The 19,273-nt window shown below is 54.9% G+C and overlaps 1 protein-coding gene and 1 long non-coding RNA gene across 7 annotated transcripts in view; one reads left to right on the forward strand and one right to left on the reverse strand.

Annotated features, from left to right (window-relative positions):
* On the forward strand, positions 1-1,088 carry LOC111775901 (uncharacterized). Its single transcript, XR_002811879.2, has 2 exons — positions 1-355; positions 756-1,088. It is a non-coding gene; the product is annotated as an uncharacterized lncRNA (long non-coding RNA).
* Positions 1,036-19,273, reverse strand: part of ARHGAP1 (Rho GTPase activating protein 1) — a 19,974-nt gene continuing 1,736 nt past the window's right edge. For 3 of the 6 annotated variants that reach the window (XM_070229431.1, XM_001489971.6, XM_070229432.1), the window contains exons 2-13: positions 16,299-16,480; positions 15,984-16,079; positions 9,290-9,377; positions 5,771-5,902; positions 5,352-5,438; positions 5,052-5,150; positions 4,263-4,370; positions 4,105-4,181; positions 3,851-3,928; positions 3,242-3,370; positions 2,951-3,054; positions 1,036-2,801 (exon numbers count right to left, since the gene is read on the reverse strand). In XM_070229431.1, the coding sequence (XP_070085532.1) occupies positions 2,613-2,801; positions 2,951-3,054; positions 3,242-3,370; positions 3,851-3,928; positions 4,105-4,181; positions 4,263-4,370; positions 5,052-5,150; positions 5,352-5,438; positions 5,771-5,902; positions 9,290-9,377; positions 15,984-16,079; positions 16,299-16,437 (1,326 nt within the window). In that variant the 5' untranslated portion in view covers positions 16,438-16,480 and the 3' untranslated portion in view covers positions 1,036-2,612. Of the gene's footprint in view, positions 2,802-2,950; positions 3,055-3,241; positions 3,371-3,850; positions 3,929-4,104; positions 4,182-4,262; positions 4,371-5,051; positions 5,151-5,351; positions 5,439-5,770; positions 5,903-9,289; positions 9,378-14,580; positions 14,611-15,983; positions 16,080-16,298; positions 16,481-19,273 lie in introns of all 6 variants that reach the window. The other 3 variants (XM_070229429.1, XM_005598078.4, XM_070229433.1) reach the window with 2 other exon arrangements.

Raw genomic sequence — 19,273 nt, forward strand, 5'->3', positions numbered from 1 at the left:
AGAGCTGAGCAGAGCAGGGAGAAAGAAAGGCTGCCGGGGCCTTCTGTTCGAGCTGCCCGGATGAGGACCACAGCTGTGCAACGGAGCTCACGTGTGTTTATCACCACCAACTGTCACCACCACTAACACAACAACTAACTAACAACTAACAACAACACAGATCCTGCAGCTCTGGCCCGGCTCCTTCAGCCCAAGCAAGCAATGAGGACAAAGAATAGGCCCGACTGAGGCCACCATGGCCTCCTGATTGCCATCAGCAGGCAAGCAGCAAACAGCTGCAACTTGACCCAGACCGCCGTGCCAAGTGAAATCCTGACCGGCTCTCCCAGTGACAAACTATTTTCTTAAAATTGTGGTAAGATACACATCACAAATTTTATCATCTTAACCTTTAGAGCAAAGTAAAACCTGCTCAAAAGAGGAAAGGAAAACTGGATCTTTCGCAGCTGCCCTGTGACTAGGTGGCAGGGCTCTCAGGCTGAGGGGGGCGGGGAGGAGCAGAATGGTCAGGGGGTGAGGCTACCAATCCCTTGCTGCACGAGGTTGGGACTACCACTGCGCTCATCTGTGAAATGATGGGCACTCAGTCCGTGTTATGTCCTGTATACGTTACTTCTGATCCTCAGAGAAATGAAGAAACAGTCTCAGAGGTGGGCCCATTATACGACTATTACCAGTTGGAGCTGGTGGTGAGTGAGGGAACTAGGATCCAAACCTCGGTCTGACTCTAAAGCCCATTCTGTTGTCCACCACAGTCCACGCCATTTGGGAGACAGAAGAGGCCCTGGTCATAAGCCACAGCACTTGGTGGCCAGCTGGAATGCTGCGGGTGCGAAAAATGGAAGGTGACTGTCCACTTCTAAGCCTGGAAGATGGTCAGAAAGCTGCCCTCATGGCCACTCACAGGGAACGAGATGAGCAGGGGGTCAGGTGGACTGGGGGGGATTTCCTGGGGCCCCAGCTGCTCTTCTGCAACCACACCACACTTCCCACCAAGTTCTCAACCTCCGCGCCCACTTCCTCAACAGCCAGATGGGCAGTTTCCATCTCCATTTTTATTGAAATACAAAATGTGCAAAGGTGAAGTACATGATTGGTGCCGAGCAAGTCATTAAGTGTGAATGTGAACTCTTGATTCACAGTATAAGCGCCGCCCACCCCCGCTGCCTGGGTACAGACCAGTGAGGCAGGGGACAGACAAATAGATCCGCGGACTCCCAGGTAAACGGGGCTGTGAGCAACGCCTGATATACAAAGGAGGGCAGAAAGCAGAGGCCCAGGCCCAGCTAGAGACGCACGGACTGACAGAACCAGCAGCCACTCCAGGCCCGGGTGTCCTGACATGCCAGTGCCCTGGGGAGAGAGCCCAGTGAGGTCAGGGCAGGCCTCACCCGGCTCCCAGATGGACCTGGGCTAGACGGTGAGGACCCCCACGCTACAGGCTCTAGCCAAGGCTGTGGGACAGGGCCGCAGGAAGCGGGGGTCCCCAGGGTTCACCAGGAAGGAGTGTAATTCTAAGGGACACAGCTGGAGTGAGGGATATCCATCATCATCAGGGTCCAGGTTTTCTGAAACACACAGGGCCCTGGGGATCCATGCTCCTTGGGGGAGGTTGCTAGAACTCACCTGGCGGGGGCCGAGCTAATTAGCAAAGTCTCTGCCTGGCCCCTCCAGGAGTCCCCAGCTGGAAGAAGGAGCCACCACGGATCCTGAGGCACTGAGTCATCTCTGCCAGAGCAGGGACCAGTGTGACTCCACAACACACATGTCCAAACAGCCCCAGGCTGAGGATCTGTCCAGGTGGGAAGGGAGGCAAGGTATGGGGGCCTGAGACTGCTTGTCACTGGTCTGACCAGACTCCAGGGGAATCTGGGGGTGGGGGAGAGGAGTCTATTTCAAATGGATGCTGGGACTCCACCCTGTCATCCAAGCTGCCAGTCCTGGCAGAACCAGGGGGTTAGGACATCCTGGGGGCAGTACCACTTGGGAAAGGAGGATCCAGTATGCATAGAAGAGAAGGCAGAAGTAGGAAGCCAAATCCAGCCTCGTCATTCCCTAGCTGTGGAAATACCTAAGGCTGAGCCATCAGGGGCCAGGACAGGAGCAGGCTGCTCGCACCCAGGCCCTCACCCAGACAGGGAGGAGCCTCAGCAGGGCCGGCCCACGCCAGCTCAGCCTTTCATTCCCCAGCAATCAGGAAGGGGAGGACCAGCCCCAGCTACCAGCCCGTGGCAGTGATTTTGGCATCTGCAGTTGCCAGGGAAAGAGAGGCAGGAGGAAGCAGGAAAAGGGGTGCTGGGGCCAGTCCTTCCATTGAAGAGCCAAGGCCAGCTCTGCAGAGCCCAGCGGGAGCCAGGGATCCAAGGAGGCAGTGAGAAGTATAAGGCAAAGAAAACGTCTTGCGGCTACAGCGAGGCCTCCAGGGCCAGAGAGGTGGGCCCGACAGAAGGGGGAGGAGGAGCTGCCCGGTTGGCTGGCTCTAGCTTCCATCGCCCGGGGGCCTCATGGCCCCTTCCCAGGCAGGAGCCCCGGGCTCCCATAAGGCTGATGCCGAGAGGAAGAGTCCAAACTGGGGCCATCAGAGAAGGGGGCTGGGGGGGCAGGGGTGGGGCTCAGAGCCCCTTGGAGTCAGAGCTAGGGAACAACTCCCACTGATGGTCCAGGAGGAACTTGGTGAAGGTGTTGATGGGATTAATGGCCTTGAGGGTGATAGCAGCATCCTTGGCCCACAGCAGGTTAGGGCCGAAGACGACAGCCAGGTTAGTGTTGGTCATCTTGTTGTGGTCAGAGTGGGCAGAAATCTGTGGAGGGAATCGGGGGGCTGCAGCAGGAAGCCACGGGCCCTGCCTCCCGCGCCCACGCCAGGGAACAGCAGGGGCAGCAGCTCCTCCTCCCTCCCCCCGCCCCTCCTGCCTCCAGATGAGCAGTAGAGGCGCGCCTGAGGTCTCACCTCCACCAGGAAGGCAGTGAGGAACCGGAGCACCAGGAAGTTCTCCTCAGGCAGCGTCCCGAGGGCCTGCAGCGTCGCCTCCACTCTCTGGCTCTCATCAATGTCTATGAGGAACGGGGCCCAGGTTACAGGGGCCCAGGGCTGGGCTGGGGCAGGAAGCCTTAACACAAGGCTAGAAGGGAGACCCCAGCCAGGCTTTCCTTGGAGGACAGGCCAAACCCGCCTGCTCCGAGTCCAGCTCTGCCCAGGCAGAATAAGCGCAGGGCTGGGGAGGGAAGAGAGGGCACTCACTGAGGAAGCCCACAACGTGGTGGTAGAGGTCAAAGGTGAGCAAGGGCTCAGGAAGCTCCCGGAGGAAGGTTTTGAGGATGACCGCTGGCAGGTGCAACTCGTTGTACTGGTCGAAGTCCACAGGCAGCCCTGGAGGGGGGTGCGGAGGAGGAAGGATGGGGGGGGTGCGGAGGAGGAAGGATGGAGAGGAGCTGGGCCCAGCAGCCCATCTAGAGGCCACAAGCCGCCTCCTGCCAGGGAGCTTCCTCTTGCACCCGCCTTCCCGTCTCCCTCTGAGACAAGGGGACGCAGGTTCAGGCTGTCTGGGTGGAGTGGGGCCCCCTAGCACACACTAGTTATTCCTCATCTCTGAACACACCTGAACCCAGGACCCTGACCAATGAGGGAGCAGGCCTGGGACAGCCAGGCGGGAGTGTGACGCACGTAATCCTATCAAATGCAGCAGAAACCCCTGACAGGAACAGAACAGGAACGAGAGGAACAGCAGAAGGCAGAGAAGCCCCCGACAGTCACACCCATGCCCCCAACCTTACCACACACACACACACACACACACACACATGGTCTGCACCGGCCCTCTGGGCCTGGACACGTCCCATGACTACTCACCCATGTTGTACTTCTGCTGCACCTCTCGTACAATCTGGGTGTTGGCCGACCTCCGGAAAATGCCCTCAGTGGTGAGAGCTGGGAAACAGTGGGCCTGGTGAGTGTCAGAGCTCTGGGCAATGTGCAGACCCCCCATTCTCTGTCTTGGGGTTCCAGTCAGGGTCAGTGTGGGTGCTGATGCACGTGGGCCCTCTCTCAGCCCTGCCCAGCAACTTCCCCAGGGAGCTGGAAGGGGGCTGGGCCCTGGCACCCACCGTGAAGACGCAGGTAGGCAATGGTCTCCCGCAGCACGAGTGGAATGGGCTCATGTTCTAGGTTCTTGTCGCGGAGGCTGTGGGAACAAGGGCAGTGAGACGGGTCTGCGGCCTTCCCGGTCCCCGGGCACCAGGCCTGCCCACCCTTCCATACTCACTGCTGCAACGAGACCCCAAATTGCTGGTTGGGCAGAGGCGGCCGTGGTGGCATGGGCTTGGGGGCTGTGGCAGGGCTCTTCTGTGTGGACTTGAGGAAGTCATCGTACCTGGGGGAGCAGACGGGAGGGTCAGGCCTTCTTCCCGGCTCTAGCGCCATGACAACCTCTGTTTACACAGGTTACTTCATTCCATCCTCATAGCAACCCTGCTTCACGCACGAGAAAGTGCAGACTTTTTTTTTTTGAGGAAGATTAGCCCTGAGCTAACATCTGCTGCCAATCCTCCTCTTTTTGCTGAGGAAGACTGGCCCTGAGCTAATATCCATGCCCATCTTCCTCTACTTTATATGTGGGATGCCTAACACAGCATGGCTTGCCAAGTGGTGCCATGTCTGTACCGGGGATCCGAACCTGTGAACCCCAGGCCGCCGAAGTGGAACGTGCGCACTTAACCGCTGCACCACTGGGCTGGCCCAAAAAAGTGCAAACTTTAAAGAGATGCAGTCACATAGCTTTTAAGGGACAGAAATGGGATTTGAACTTGCCCTCTCGGACCCCATATGCCTTCATATTCTTCTTGTACCTGCGGAGGCAGAAGGGGAACTCAGGAGTGGGTGTGGAAGGACAGGCACAGAGCTGCGTTCTGAATCATTACACTCGCTTCCTCTGTTTATCTTGGGGTTCTCAAGCCTTCCTCTCCCCTTGGCCGGCTCGTCCTGCCCCCCTCCCCCCATGACCTACGTGGACACGCATGCCTGGGGACGCCTACAGCCCCTGCCCCGGCCTCACTTGAGCACTTGGCGAGGGATGCCCAGCTGCTCCAGCTTCACGTGCTCGCTCAGCTCACTCAGGTAATTCACATAGAAGATCTTCTGCCCAAACTTGAAGCTGCCGAAGGAGGAAAGGGCATGGGTCAGGGGGCGGGCCTGCTTCGGCAGGCCTCCACTGTCCCCTCAGCAGCCCACCCAGAGCAGACAGAGGCCCAGCCCCAAAGTGGCCCATCGCCAGGATGCTAGGCCTCCTCAGGTTTCTGCTTCAGACTTCAAGGGCAAGCACGGGAGGCCACCGCCCCGCCCTCGGCCTGCTCACCTAATGATGGGCTTAAAGAGGATGAGCAGGGTCTTGATGAACATGGTGGGGTGCACGATGTACAGGGCCTTGATGTTCTTCTTGTACCTGCAGAGGCAGAACGGGAACTCAGGAGTGGGAGTGGCAGGACGGGCCCAGAGCTGGGCTCCGAATGGACCTCTTCTGATTGGACCACTGTTGCCCCATTTTACAGATTATGAAACAGGCCCAGAGAGGTGCAGTCATGCAGAAGGTCACAGAGCGAGTAAGTGCAGAAACTGGGATTTAAGCCCCAGCCACTCTGACTTCAGATTCTGAGTTTACCCAGGTGGGGCACCTGCTTCCCCCGGCGCGGAAGGAGCTCCTGCCAGGTGGAGGGCAGCCCAGAGCCTGGCGGAGCTGCTGGCTCCAGAGCCACCTGCCCCCAGGCCCCAACCCACTTGCGGTCGAACTCGCGGTAGGCGTCCCGGAGCCAGCTGAGCGAGGGCTTGTTGTCGCTGGTGAGGCCATGGTGCAGGTACAACAGCGTGTAGTCGCTCTCCACGTACTGGTCCAGCGTGTGCTTCAGGTACCTGCGAGAGAAAGGCCCTGCTCAGGCGCGCCTGGGGCCCCAGTAGCTCTGCCTCTCTCGCACCCTCCCCACGAGCCCCAGCCCTGCCCCAGCCCTGCCGTCTCTGGCCGCATCGCAGGTCGCTATGTTGTTGGGAGGAGGTACGGGGTAGTGGCAGGGCTGGGCGGAGGAATAACAATAATGACAACAACAACAGCTCTCAGTTCTGGGCGCTGACAGGAAGCCAGGAAACCAGGACTCTAACCGGAGCCCTTTCCCGTACCTGTAGGAAAAATAGGAACAATATTTCCTCACAGGATCGCCCTGGGTCAATAATAATGACGACAGTCACCGTGTGTCAATATTAAGCTTTTAGTGCCTACCAAGTACTCTGCCCACATTATCTCATGCCCGCCTCCTAACAATTGGAGCTGAAATTATCCCTTCTCACAAGGGAGGGCGGTGAGGCTCAGAGAGGTCAAGTGCTTCTCCAAGGTCACACAGCTTGTGGTAGAGCCTGGAGGTGAACTGACTCCAAAGTCTGTGTTCTCCACCATGGGACAGCTCTGCCTTTGACACTTGAACTCCTGGAGCAAGCTGTAAAACACTGTGCCCGTGGAGGGGAGCCGGGTGTCCAGAGGGTCCCCTCCTCTGCTCCAGTCACTAGGCTTTTCATGGACTAAAGAGCCAGATCTCAGGTTCCCTGTGCTCACATGGTACCTACCACTCCAACACACACACACACATACACACATGGTGTTGAGCCCCCCTGAGGGGGAGAAGTGTGAAGGAATGAACAAGAATTCCAGAAAGGGAGAGGATGCAGTGGAAAGCTGGCTGGCTCCCGGGTCCCAGGAGGACCACTGCTCCAGGCTGGGAGGCTGGGCAGGCAGGATTACTAAGGCCTTCCAAGGGCATGTCAGGAAGGAGCCTGGGGAAGTGTCCAGCTACAACCTCACACAACCCAGAGAGGGTAACCTGGACCATGGGCGCTGGGCTGGGCCAGCACAGGCCGGCATGTGGGGCACCGAGAGCTGATTATTAATGTGATTCTGACTGTTATTAGCTATGCAATAATTTACCCCTCATATGCATAGAGCGCTTTGCGGTTTGCAGAGCCGTCACAGAAAAAGATGGCATTTTGCAACTATAAAATAGCAAAAACTGGAGTGAAAATACACTCATTCTTTGGATGTCATGACCTTTTGGAGGGCAATGAAGTGATGTTTATCAGAAGCTAAGAAATGTCCCTACTCTTTGACCCTGTAAAAACATGGCCAGGAATTTACCCTAAGGAAATAATCAGGCTGTTTGTTGCAGCCTGTTTTATGATGGGAAAAAAAAAAAGTAAGCAGCAAGCTAACTGTCCAATGACAGGGAATTGGTTAAATACATCATAGGCCATCTATAAATAGAATACCTCACAGGATGTTTCTGCAGACAGAACCCATCTGTGAAGCGAGATGTCAGAACAGTGGTTACCCTTTGGAGAACTGGCTGGAACAGCAGAGGGAGGTTTGTGCAGGTGACAGGAGCGTTCAGTTTTGAAAATTCATCAGACAGTATACATAATTGGTTCACTTTTCTGTATACATATTGTATGTCCAAAAAAAGGGCTTTTGAGGATGTTCTTAAAGAATGTTTAATGCTCAGAAGATAAAAATGTTATGTAAGCTACGAAGCTGACGACAGAGTTCTGTATATGTTATAAAAAACAATAGGAAGTGAATAGGCTAGAATATTAACAGTGGTTTCCCTCTAGGTGGTGGTTTTACAGGAGATATTTTTTTTATAGTTGTTTTTATTTTTTCTTTATAGCTACCTACATTTTTCTAAATTCTTGAAATTTGTAAGACTTTATAAATGTATACAATGACATTTCATGTATATTCTCTTGCCTAATCCCCACACGACCCTGTGAGGGGGCACCATTCTTATTTTTATAGGGCTCAGAAAGGACCGGCCGCCAAAGCACACAGCTAGTAAGAGGGTGAGCTGAAGTCTAATTGGTCTTCTGAATCCAAGCTTCAGGAACTTTCTATCTCAACCTCCCAGAGCTGGGTGGACAGCTGGGAAAGCCAAGTCTGAGACAATCGGACTGAAAACAGGAGGACAGGACTCATCCATGCTGGAGGCGCCTCCTCGCTCCCAGCAGGGCTTGTGACCAGGCCAGGCGGGGGTGGGGGACCTGCCCAGGAAGGGATGGAGGACAGACAGGACGGATGGCCGAGGGCTTCCTGAAGCCGGAGGAAGCCTCAGCGTGGAGACAGCCTCGCTCAGCAAGTTCTCTCCTGAAAATTGGGTGCTTTCCCATCCCCATCCTCTGACTTCCTCCCTCTGGGACTATTATCTGGCCAGGAGTCTGTCACCTGCCTTGTCAGACGAGATAGAGGCAGAAGGGAGGGCATGTGACTCAGCCACCCTCAGGCGGAGCTCCTTGGCCTGTTCCTGGCTGGGCCACGTGGTGGGCCTGGACAAGCCCCTGCCTGCCTGTCTGATGAGCTGCAGAAGGAGCGGTCAGGTGGCCAGAGAGAAAGAACTCACACGGGCTGGAGGGACTCGGCCTCAGTCCTGGCTCACGGGGACCACAGAGACTCTGCACCCGGGCCTGGCCCCGACCCCTCAGCACCCCCTACACGCACAGCCCCATTCAGGGTCCCGGAGAGCTGGTCTGGGCCATGCAGACATTTTCAACTGCAGGGAGTGCTCTGAACCGGTTGGGACAGAAGTGCAAGCTGGCAACTGGACACATGTTGAGGAGCCTGGGAGGAAGTCAGTTACGGTCTGCCTCCGTGCTGTGCGCCCCGCGCTGGCGCACTGGGGGTCAGGAGTGAATGTTCATCGGAACACGGTCTGGCGAACTCCTGCTTTCAGTCAGCCTTCGGACTCTCATCAGGAGATTTCTAGACCAATATGAGCTATTACATATATTTGGTGAAGAACCCCGACAGGTATAGAAGTGACTGGCCCCAACTTTGGCACAAAATAAGATAACACTAATTATTCACATAAGTGATGAAAGTCTGCAGCCATATCAGACACCACATCATTATAATAATCAGGCCTCGCGTTTGGGTGGTATTTTACTTTTCACAGCATTTTCAGGTGGAGTATCTCACCCCTACGAGAAAGAAGGGCTGACTGATTATCCCATGAAAAGTGGAGAGAAAGAGGCCTAAAGAGATGAAGACACTCGCCATGGCCACACAGACACTTTCCAGGGCTAGAACCCATGTCTGACTCCTGGCCCAGTGCTCTCCCCTCGATGTAAAGTAGCTTCCTCAGGAGAAGAGGGGAGGTGTGGAGGGCGGCAGCCTGGCACCCCGGGCAAGGAAGGACAGTAAGGAAAACGGTATCAGGCTCTCTGGGGGATCTGGGCACGGGTGTAGACCTTCCCCGGGCTACTCACCCCAGGAGCTTGCTGTGGTCCAGCTGGTGGCTCGGGGGCATTCGGCAGGCACTAAAGACAATGATCTTCCGCCCATACTTGTCATCTCCTAGGTGTGGAGAGAGATGGAGCACAGTGGGTGGAAGGCGAACCCAGAGAAGCAGGGTAAGGAATTGAAGGGTACTAGGCCTGGAGATCTCCATGGAGCACAGGGGCCAGAGCGACCCACGCAGGTTTATCTCTGGGCAGCTGCCTGCATGCACAGGCATGTCACTGAAGAAAGAGGGCAGGCTGCTCTCATGGCTAGTGAGCTGGGCTATAAAGAAATAACATGACTTTATTTATTTTTTTGTGGGGAAGATTGGCCCTGAGCTAACATCTGTTGTCAATCTTCCTCTTTTTGCTTGAGGAAGATTGTCGCTAAGCTATCTGTGCCAGTCTTCCTCTATTTTATGTGGGATGCCACCACAGCATGGCCTGACGAGTGGTGCTAGGTCTGCACCCGGGATTCGAACCTATGAACCCTGGGCTGTCGAAGCAGAGTGTGCAAACTTAATCACTACGCCACCAGGCTGGCTCCTAACATGACTCTTAAAAATGACACTAATGGGGGGCTGGCCCCGTGGCCGAGTGGTTAAGTTCACGCGCTCCGCTGCAGGCGGCCCAGTGTTTCATTGGTTCGAATCCTGGGCGCGGACATGGCACTGCTCATCAAACCACGCTGAGGCAGCATCCCACATGCCACAACTAGAAGGACCTACAACTAAAATATACAACTGTGTACCAGGGAGCTTTGAGGAGAAGAAGGAAAAATAAACAATTAAAAGAAAAAAATGGAAGGAAGTACTGACATGCTACTTTGTGAATAAACCTTGAAAACATTATGCTAAGTGAAAGAAGCTATATACTGTATAATTCCATTTGCACAAGCTATCTGGAACATGTAAATCCATAGAGACAGAAGGCAAATCAGTGGTTGCCAGGTGCCGGGAGGAGGGGAGAATGGAGACTGACTGCTTACGGGCATGGGGTTTGCTATGGGTATGGATGTAATTTTGGAACTAGACAGAAATGCACAACATTGTGAATGTACCAAATACCACCAAATTGTACACTTTAATATGGTTTTCTTATGTAAATTTCACCTCAATTTTTAAAGAGTCACACCCGCCAAAGCAATTGTCTTGCCAGTCATCTTAAAAGTCCACACTTATTCCAGAAGCACCCCCTCTGAGAAGCATGTATTTGGAAAACTTTTTGAAGCTACCTTCTCAGCAAGTCTGAGGCCACTGAGGAAATCAGTCTGATTACTACTTAGCACTCATTTCTCCTTTTTGACCTCTGACAACACTTTCTTTTTCTTTTTTTTTTTTTTGCTGAGGAAGATTAGCTCGGAGCTAACAACTGTGCCAGTCTTCCTCCACTTGATATGTGAGTTGTTGCCACAGCATGGCTGATGAGTGGTGTAGGTCTGCGCCTGGGATCCAAACCTGTGAACCCGGGCCACCAAAGTGGAACACGCTGAGCTTAACCACTACACTACAGGGCTGGCCCCCACTTTCTGATTATTGATCACACCTGGCTCTGACTTCTAAACATTTCTAAAAATCACATCCTTTCTCCTTAAGAATATTCTAAACATGGAGTTCAGAAGAGTTTGTAACGCTGTGGGATAATGCTCATTCAGGTGTATTCTCTCAGGGATGTTTGTCCAAAACTAATCACACTTTGGTCTGACCATCTGGCTTTGTCATGAAGCCGGGAGCTCCCGAGACATATGCTATTACCCCCCAAAGTGAGATGTTTGAGGGTCAGCATGGATCAGGAACCCCAAGCAAGGCCTGACGGGGACAAGACCTGGTCCCCACTCCCCATGTCCCCAGGACCTTCCCTTCATCTCTACCCTCACGCCTCTCCAGAGACACCAAACCACATTTGCCTAATCCGGATTGCTTCAGAGGCGAATACAAGACCACTTACACAACCCGTGAAACGCACTAAGTCTGGCCCCATCCCCCTCTGAGCATTAAGGCTCCCTCTACGCCTTGCTGGGTGTCCTCTCCACATTTACTAAGCCGCAATCTTGATGATCCTCCTCAGCCAGTGACTTCACCCAGGAGTCAGTGCTTTTCCAAGTGGTTGCTAAGGCTCTGACTCTTTTCTCTTGGGCTAGGACAAGGCTCAGTGGAGAGGCTGAAGGAGGCTTCTGGAATGTGGGCAGAGTGGCCCCCATCCCTGCTGGCTGTGCGGCTGAGTGTTTGGCCTGAGTCAGCAGCAGTCTCAGCAGTCTGACTACTGTGTCCAGCCTCTCAATCAGCCCCTCCAAACCTCCCATCTCCACCCAAAATATTGCCTAGCCTCTTTTGGTTCTGGAAGGTCCTAGGCGGGAATTCCCCGGGTCAGGCTCTAAGGCCTGGTCCACTAAACCAGAGAGAGGCTGTTCTCCCATCTAGACTGCCCCAACTTCTAGCCCTGGGGAAATATAAACACCTACCTGCCCCCAACTTCCTTGCTTAACTCCTCCTGAACCCCACCCCAGACATCCTCTGGGCCCCCAGTCCCGTAAATGATCCCTGGAATGGCTCACAGGCCTCTCCCGCTCACACCATGCGCACTTCCAACACAGAGGTGCTTCCAGCCCTGTCTAAATCAAGCTGCTCTGAGCCTCTGCTGGTCCTCGTGCCAACAGAACTTCCTCTAGACAATTCTGCTCCCCTCCTCTAGGCTAACTCCTTTGAATCCTTAAGACTCATCCCAGGCAGTCACCTCCCAGAAGGCTGTGTCCTTTTCTCCTGCCCCCAGACAAGTCAGCTGTCCCTTGTCATGGCTCCCAGCACGAGCCATCATCCATCTGTCCTGACGCTTTGACTCTCCTGTCTAACTGTTTATGTGCCTGTCTCCTCTCCTGGCTTGTGAGCAGCTTGAAGACAGGACTGTGTCTCGTCCATCTTTGAAGCTCCCGTGCTGGTCTGGAGCCTGGCACATGGCCAGTATTCAGTAAATGTTGGAAGCCTGCACAAAGTCACAGGTCAGCAGTACATCGTATGCACAGTTGTATTTCTGAGTTTGTTCACAATGCTATCTAGGTTACAGGACTGCTTTACACAGTGACTTTCCCAGAGCGTGGGACACAATTTCTCCAGACTTACAAAGAGAGAACACTCTGCAAGCCTGTCTGAGGTGGAGAAGGTGCAGCTCCATCCAGCAACAGGCCTGTTTTGAAGCACCAGGTGCCACCTGCTCTTTCATAACCTAGCCTAGATCCTGATGTCCTGGTTCCTTCCAGGCCAGCCACGGGTGGCTCTGGGCCTGCTCTGATTCACTTCCCACGGGCTCTGACAGGAGAAGGAAGAGCAGACTGGCGGGGACAGGGGCAAAGGGTTAGAGTGGCAAGCACAGCCTCATGTACAATCTGGAGCTTCAGAAAGCCCTAGGCCTCCACCCGAGAGCGGGTGAGGGGAGGGACGTCATCTGCCTCCTCCCCTCTAAGCAGAGGAAATGCCCAGGATGTAGGGGAAAATGCCAGGAGGTGCACGGGGGATTCCCAAATATTCTTTCCATCCCTCACCCGTAACAGTGAGGCAGCCCTCACTGGCTGGCAAATTTGAGGCCTTAGGCAGGGCAGAAAGTCTGAGCTCACGGGGCTCTGGAATTTAAAGAACTATTAACTAGTTAAGCAAGCAATTGGGGTGAGGGGCAGGGGCCTGCGGTTCCCTTGCTCAGCTGGCTGCAGCACCTCGTAAATGGGAAACTTTGGGTTCTCAACCAGGGCTCTATCCACGGGCATCCACCAACGCCATGATGTCATATGAAAAATATTACAAGCACATGTACGTGTTTTCTGGTGGGAGGGGTCCACACATTTCATACTCTTAAAGAGGACTCGGACCAGTCTTAAGAACCACTTCACTGGCCTGTATGCTCCTCAAAAGAAGGAATACGTGTTTTTCCTCGCTGAATCCTCAATGCTGACCACAGGGCTTATTCCAGTAGGTGTGCCATGAATGCATTTTGAATGAAGTCAGGATGGGAAGGGGGCACACAAAGAAGATCAGTGAGGGGCTGGATGGCAAGACACCCAGGCAGGCGAGGAATGAGATATGGGCAACCCCAGGGTCTGGCCCTGCCCTCCGCTCCTGGAGTGGAGTCCCAGTGCCAAGTCCTTGCATGACTTGGGCATTTTCCAGCAGGCAGGGTGACTGCTGCTAGAAGGAGCATTTGTAGAAGGGCCTGGAACTCCCCTCCTGATCTCAGAAGAGAACACACTTCTGCCCTGGAGACTGAAGGGAGAGAAGGAGATGGCAGCACCGGGGTCTCCAGAGCCCTGGGGGTGAGGGCTAAGGAGGAGCAGCGCGTTTGTGGAAAGCCCCAGGAAAAGAGCAGCCACCTGACAAGGAAGCCTCTGCATTCCCCGGATACCGATCCGAACTCTCCCAGGGAGGCCTGGGTGTTAATGAGCAAAGCCCAGCCACTCCAGCAGGCATTCTGGGAAGCGCCAGACCAGAGCCGCCCGCCCCACCCACAACCTGCAGAGCAGGCCAAGGAGATGGGAGGTGGGGGCTGGGCAGCGCGCTGGAGCCGGCTCACACAACTGTTAAATTGTTAAATTGTCAGGAATACTGCAAGCCAGTTGACATCATGTGGTAGTCTGAAATCTGCTGTGGTAGAAATCGCAAATGCAGCAAATAATAGCCTTTTTTTTTTTTCCTTTTCTGGAGGGCCAACTGTTAAACGTTTACCAGCACACCACTGGAAAGAACCCACTTGGACTGGGTCAGACGTGACTGTGGAGCGTGACAGCCACGGTAGCAAGGAGAAGAGAGGCTGCAGAGGAGCTGGGGATGTAACCCATCCTCCCTTCCACCACGTGCTCCTTCTCTGGTTTCTAATGCCAGGAAGCTGGCCTCTCAGGACATCACCGGGGTCTCATCCAATGAGTCTCACTCTGGCCATTCAATCCACACTCCTCTCACCGGTCAGAGAGACACACATGGGGGACAGCCCCAGCAGAGGGGCCCTGAGCCAGCACTCAGGTGGGGCCACTGCTCACGGCCAGCACCTCCACCCTCCATGGACAAGACTCCTCCTTCTCCCAAACCTTCTTTCCCTTTGGGCTCTGAAGGTGTCCCCACACAGTCCCCACCCTGTCAAACCTCCCATAAATCCTCTGCTATTTCCGGCTCCCAGGCACCCCCAGCTCCCAGCTCCCTGAAGTGGGGCTGCAATTAAGCTGGCCCCACCTGGCCTCCACCGAGAACCCTTCCTGATCCACAGCCCAGAGGCCAAGCACAGAGAGCCAGGAGCGCACCTACCTGGCTGGGCCCCCTCAGGCTCATCGCACCCTGGGGAAACAGATACACTCTTTGCAGCTCTGTTTGCGGTGGGAAGAGGGGTCCCCCAGGGGGTGGGAGTGGGCCAGCCTCCCCTGCTCTGCCTGTGACGTGGCCACATAGGCCAGGAGGATGTCAGGATAGAGACTCCTTCACATCAGACGCCCACCACGCCCCGATCAGGTCCACCCCTGGGAGTGAGGAGAAAAGGTTCCGAACCTTCAGGGGACTCTCCTGTGCCCAGGGCAGGACCAGGCCAGGAAAGAACTCTTAGCCTTGCTTCTGTGGGGGGAGAAAGGCCATGGCCAAGGCCCCAACCCAGACCAGGGCAGGAACACAGATGCCATGGAAACACCTTTGACCTTAGGGGCAACCCTCTCAACTGCCCCATCCCTCTCTGAGCCCCACATTCAGGAGAGATGGCCCTTCCTGCCACTTCTCTGTGACCAGATGCCTCAGGGCCCCTCACCAGCGCCACACTGGGCTCAGGGGCCACGGGCTCCTTGGCTCCCTTGCCCACCCCAATGCCTCAGAGCAGGGCCGTGCTGTCACCCTTGCTTCCAGCTGCCTGGCCTCACCAGTGAGGACAGACAACTGTTTGGGGAACAACAGGATTCTACAATTCCAATCTTCTCGTCGAGCAGTAGACCCTAAGGGCAGCCGCCAGGTCATCACCAGCCTTGCTACCCCTCTGCTCCTGGAGTCTTCTGGGGCCTGCATTACGAACAGGAGGTGGGAGCTCATGGAGCCGAGACCAAGGGGGGCTCCGCACCATTCTCAGCAGGGTAGTGCATCTGCCAGGAACCTGAGACTCCAGGGCTCGCGTGGCCCATAACTTCTGGAAAAAGGCTCTGCCATTCCGGACTTCCTTGGAGGTAGGGTATCCCAGGAGGGACTGGCACCTCCCTGCTCCCCAGTAACTGATGGGGTAGAAGAGCTGACATGAGGGCAAGGGGAGGGGAGGTGAATGACCACTTATTCAGGGCCAACCATGTTCCGACTCCGGGCTGGGCCCTGACATCCACTCACTATTGTACTCCTCTCAGCAACCCTGTGAGGAAGAAATGAGTTCAGAGAGCAGAGCTGGAACTCAAGCTGGCATTCTGACTTCAAAGCTACTAGGCCACACTGCCTCCCACACACGATCTGCCAGTGGAGACAGTGGGGTCACAGGTCAGGATGTGGTTGCGGGTGAACAGACCAAGAGGCTGTCACCATCAAGCCTGTGATTTTAGAGAACGATAGATGTGCTCAGGATCCCCAGGGTCAGGGGTCAGACCTGCCCCTCCCCACAGCTGCTCCCCCTAGGAGGGCAAGAGGGGCTGGCTTCCTTATGCCAGGAGTGCAGACTGTGAGGAAAAAGGTGCCATACTGGGTGTGCTCACCTGCCACCTCCACAATCTGGTGCCGGGCGATGTCATAGTAAGGGTCATCCCACTTCAGGTGTGTGACAGGTTCCGGGGAGCTGCTTTTGGAGTCATCTGAGGAACATGGCAGAGTTAGGGGCTCACCTGGGGGCTGGCCCAGTGTTCTCCCTGAAACTCGTGCTCCTTGATCCTCCCCTCAGTAAGGCTTGTGCTCCCAGCCCCACCCTGCGGCTGCTCTGCTGGCCCCCACCCGCCCTCCTGGGGTCTCCCTTCAGCAGGAAGGGGTCTCCCCACTGAGGTACCCATGGCTGCCTGAGATCTGGCACTGCCGACCTGACTTGGGAAAGTCGGGCATGTCATCTGAGGGCCAGTTCTTCTCATCAATGGATGCTAGCTTCAGCTGGTTCAGAGCCTGGCTGGTGTCATCCAAGGTCAGGTCCTCCTGCAGCTCGGAGAGTGGGTCCATGGACATGCCTGTCCCCCACAGCCTCACTCCACAGAACCCAAAGAGAAACCTGGAGGGGGGATGTAGCGGGTCAATGACATCCTCTTTTTACCTATAACTTCTACAGCAAGCCCTCCTGCCCCCACTCGTTCCTCTCCCAAGCTGCCTTGTTCCTGTTCCTCAACACTTCTCATCCTTGCCAAGAGCTCCGTGTGGCTCCTGGTTCTCCTGGTGTGACAGTTTGCTGGCAGGTTGCCAGAAAAGGCAGCTGGGACAGAGATGGCACAGCTCAGTGCCTGCCTTCAGGTCCTCCAGCTGGACAGCGAAGAGCTGTGCCAGGCCCTGTGTTGCCCACTACCCAGCTGGCTCAGTCATGCAGTCCCAGCTGCAAAGGGTAGAGGTCCAGGCCCCTCTCCACACGGGTCACAGAGCACAGACGCTTCCCAGGCCCCAGCAGGTATGCAGTAGAGATGCTGCCAGAATCTAAGGAGCACAGGGATGCTCCAAACCCCCTGCCTGAAAAAGGGCAGCTGTGGCCCTGGCCACTCCATCCCTGACCCCTGGCCTAGGCAAGAGGAGGTGGCCAGAGACCACAGGGTCCCAGAGAAAGGCCAAGGCTGAGGGGCCCAGCTGGGTTTGCCCTAGGACAGAAACAAAGAGCAGGTGATAGAATCTGCCCGCCTGCTGGTCACAGCAGACTACCTGCAGGCCCCTGGGGGCCTGACTTGGGAAATAGCACTCTAATCTGCAGGGAGCTCCTGATAACACTAGTTTCAAAGTGGGAAAGATCAACAGACTGCCCCAAGGCTGGGAGGGCACAGCCGGGAAAGAGGGAAGGCCATGACCTCCAGAGGGCTGAGATGAAGGTGAAAAACAGAACGGCAGCTACAGCAGGCTGGGAGGGAGAAGAGCCTACTCTGACCCTGGGGTTCCCCAGGTCTGGGGTCTGGCTGTCAGGACGTGCCTGCATGTGGCCTGGGGGCAGCACCTTCTGTCCTCAGCCCTAAGGGGAAGCCAATCCCTCTCCCACAGCGAGCTCACCATCTGGGTGAGGGAGGGGAGTTTCAACTCAACTCACTCAGTCCAACCCCAGAGAAGAGGCTGCTCTAAGCCCGCTGCATTCCTGAAGCCCAAAAATGACATATATGGTCAGAGAATCGGCAGAACAGATAAGGAGTGTGGGACAAGACCAGGCGTGGGTAGGGGGAAGAAGGGAGAGCTGCCAGCAGAGATCCAGACCCTGAACACCTCTGGGCTCAGAGACTACGCGACAACCTCCTGCATGCGTCACAGCCGAGGACTCTGGATGGTAAACTGGCTCCCTGTGCCTAGCAACAACCACCCCATTACCAGGGCAACCACACTGATTAGGTGGCAAAAGCTGTTTCAAGCTCCTGAGCCTAAGCCCAGCAGCCGAACAGCCAAAAAACAGTCCTCTTCTCTCCATTCCTTTCCGAGGGCCTTATCTGCTACCCTTATTCACTCCGCTCCTTACCACCAAAACATAAGTCCCTTCCCATGAACGCAGAGAACGATGACTCTGATTTGGGAGTGCCTTTCTCTCAGGGAGTGCTGCTGGGCCCCTCACCCCAGCCCCTCCTCCATCTTCAACCCTCCAGTGCAGGCAGCCCTCAGCCTTGAGGAATCTATTCCTGACTCATCTCCATGCTCCTTCCCCCATTCAACCAGGAGACTCTGAGGGCTCCTCAAAAGGGGACCCTACTGGGTAGCAGGGACAGAATTCAGCTCAAAGCAATCCTCTGTAGGCCTGAGCCTTGTCTCCATCCCTTCTCTTCTGTCACTGCCCAGGCACCAAGTGCTCCTTCAGCCCCGCCCATAGCCATCCCAGAGAAGTCTTTCTGCATACAGCGGGTGCTTGATGCAATGAAAAAGGCATGGGATGAGGTATATGGAGAACTGGATTCTAGCCCTGCCTAAGCCAATGAGTTGCCAAGATGCTGGGCGAGTCCTCTTCCTATCTGGGCCTAAATTTACTCATTTATAGAAGTGAAGGTCCCTCCCAGAAATATAATTCTCCGGTGTTCTAAAATACTTGTGCTAAAGTGAACAACAGAATTAGAAGGAGCAGCTGGGAGCTGAAGTACATGGGAGGGAGGGAGGGAGAGACTCTCTAAAAGGGAGCCGAACTTGAACTCCATCTCTTTTTCCAGTAACAACTCCTCTGTTTTGTCAGTCTTCCAGGACTGACCCCTCCCCCGCTCCATGGCCTCCATTTCCAGAATAACTAATCACAGTTGTTCCCACCTCCCCAGCCAGACAGGCCTCTCTCGCCACCCTCCAACCCACAGCTGTTGCCCGCTGTGAGCCCAGAAGCAGAGCTTCCCTTCAGGCGAAGGGTCAGGAAGCACTAACATAAAGCAGTGGAAATGAAGCATCCTGGCTGCCTAAGACTCCAGCCACCTACAGGCCTGCTCCACGCCCTGTAAAATACTCCTTACTTTGAGATTAATTTTTCCCTTCTCAGTAGGTAAAATGCCTACCTTTACAAAAATCTTTGAGAATCACTTTAGCCAGAGGTTTTAACCTCTGGGAAGTCCTAGATCTGTCGGAAATTCTGATGAAATTGGTGGACTTTTTCCCTAAGAAAAATCAGCACGTGCATGAAATCTTGCATGCAATTTTAAAGGGTTTACAGGCCCTCTGAGAATCCCTGTTTAGGAACCCCTGACCTGCACATACATATGGTGACGGATGGAAACTAGACTTTTGGCAGTGAATGCAATGCAGGCTATACAGAAGGCGAAATATGATGATGTACACCTGAAACTTACATAATGTTATAAACCAATATGACCTCAAAAAAGTAATTTAAAAAGTGGGCATCTGGAGAAAAAAAAAAGAC

Source organism: Equus caballus, chromosome 12 (genome assembly GCF_041296265.1).
Source record: "Equus caballus isolate H_3958 breed thoroughbred chromosome 12, TB-T2T, whole genome shotgun sequence".
NCBI classification, from domain to species: Eukaryota; Metazoa; Chordata; class Mammalia; order Perissodactyla; family Equidae; genus Equus; species Equus caballus.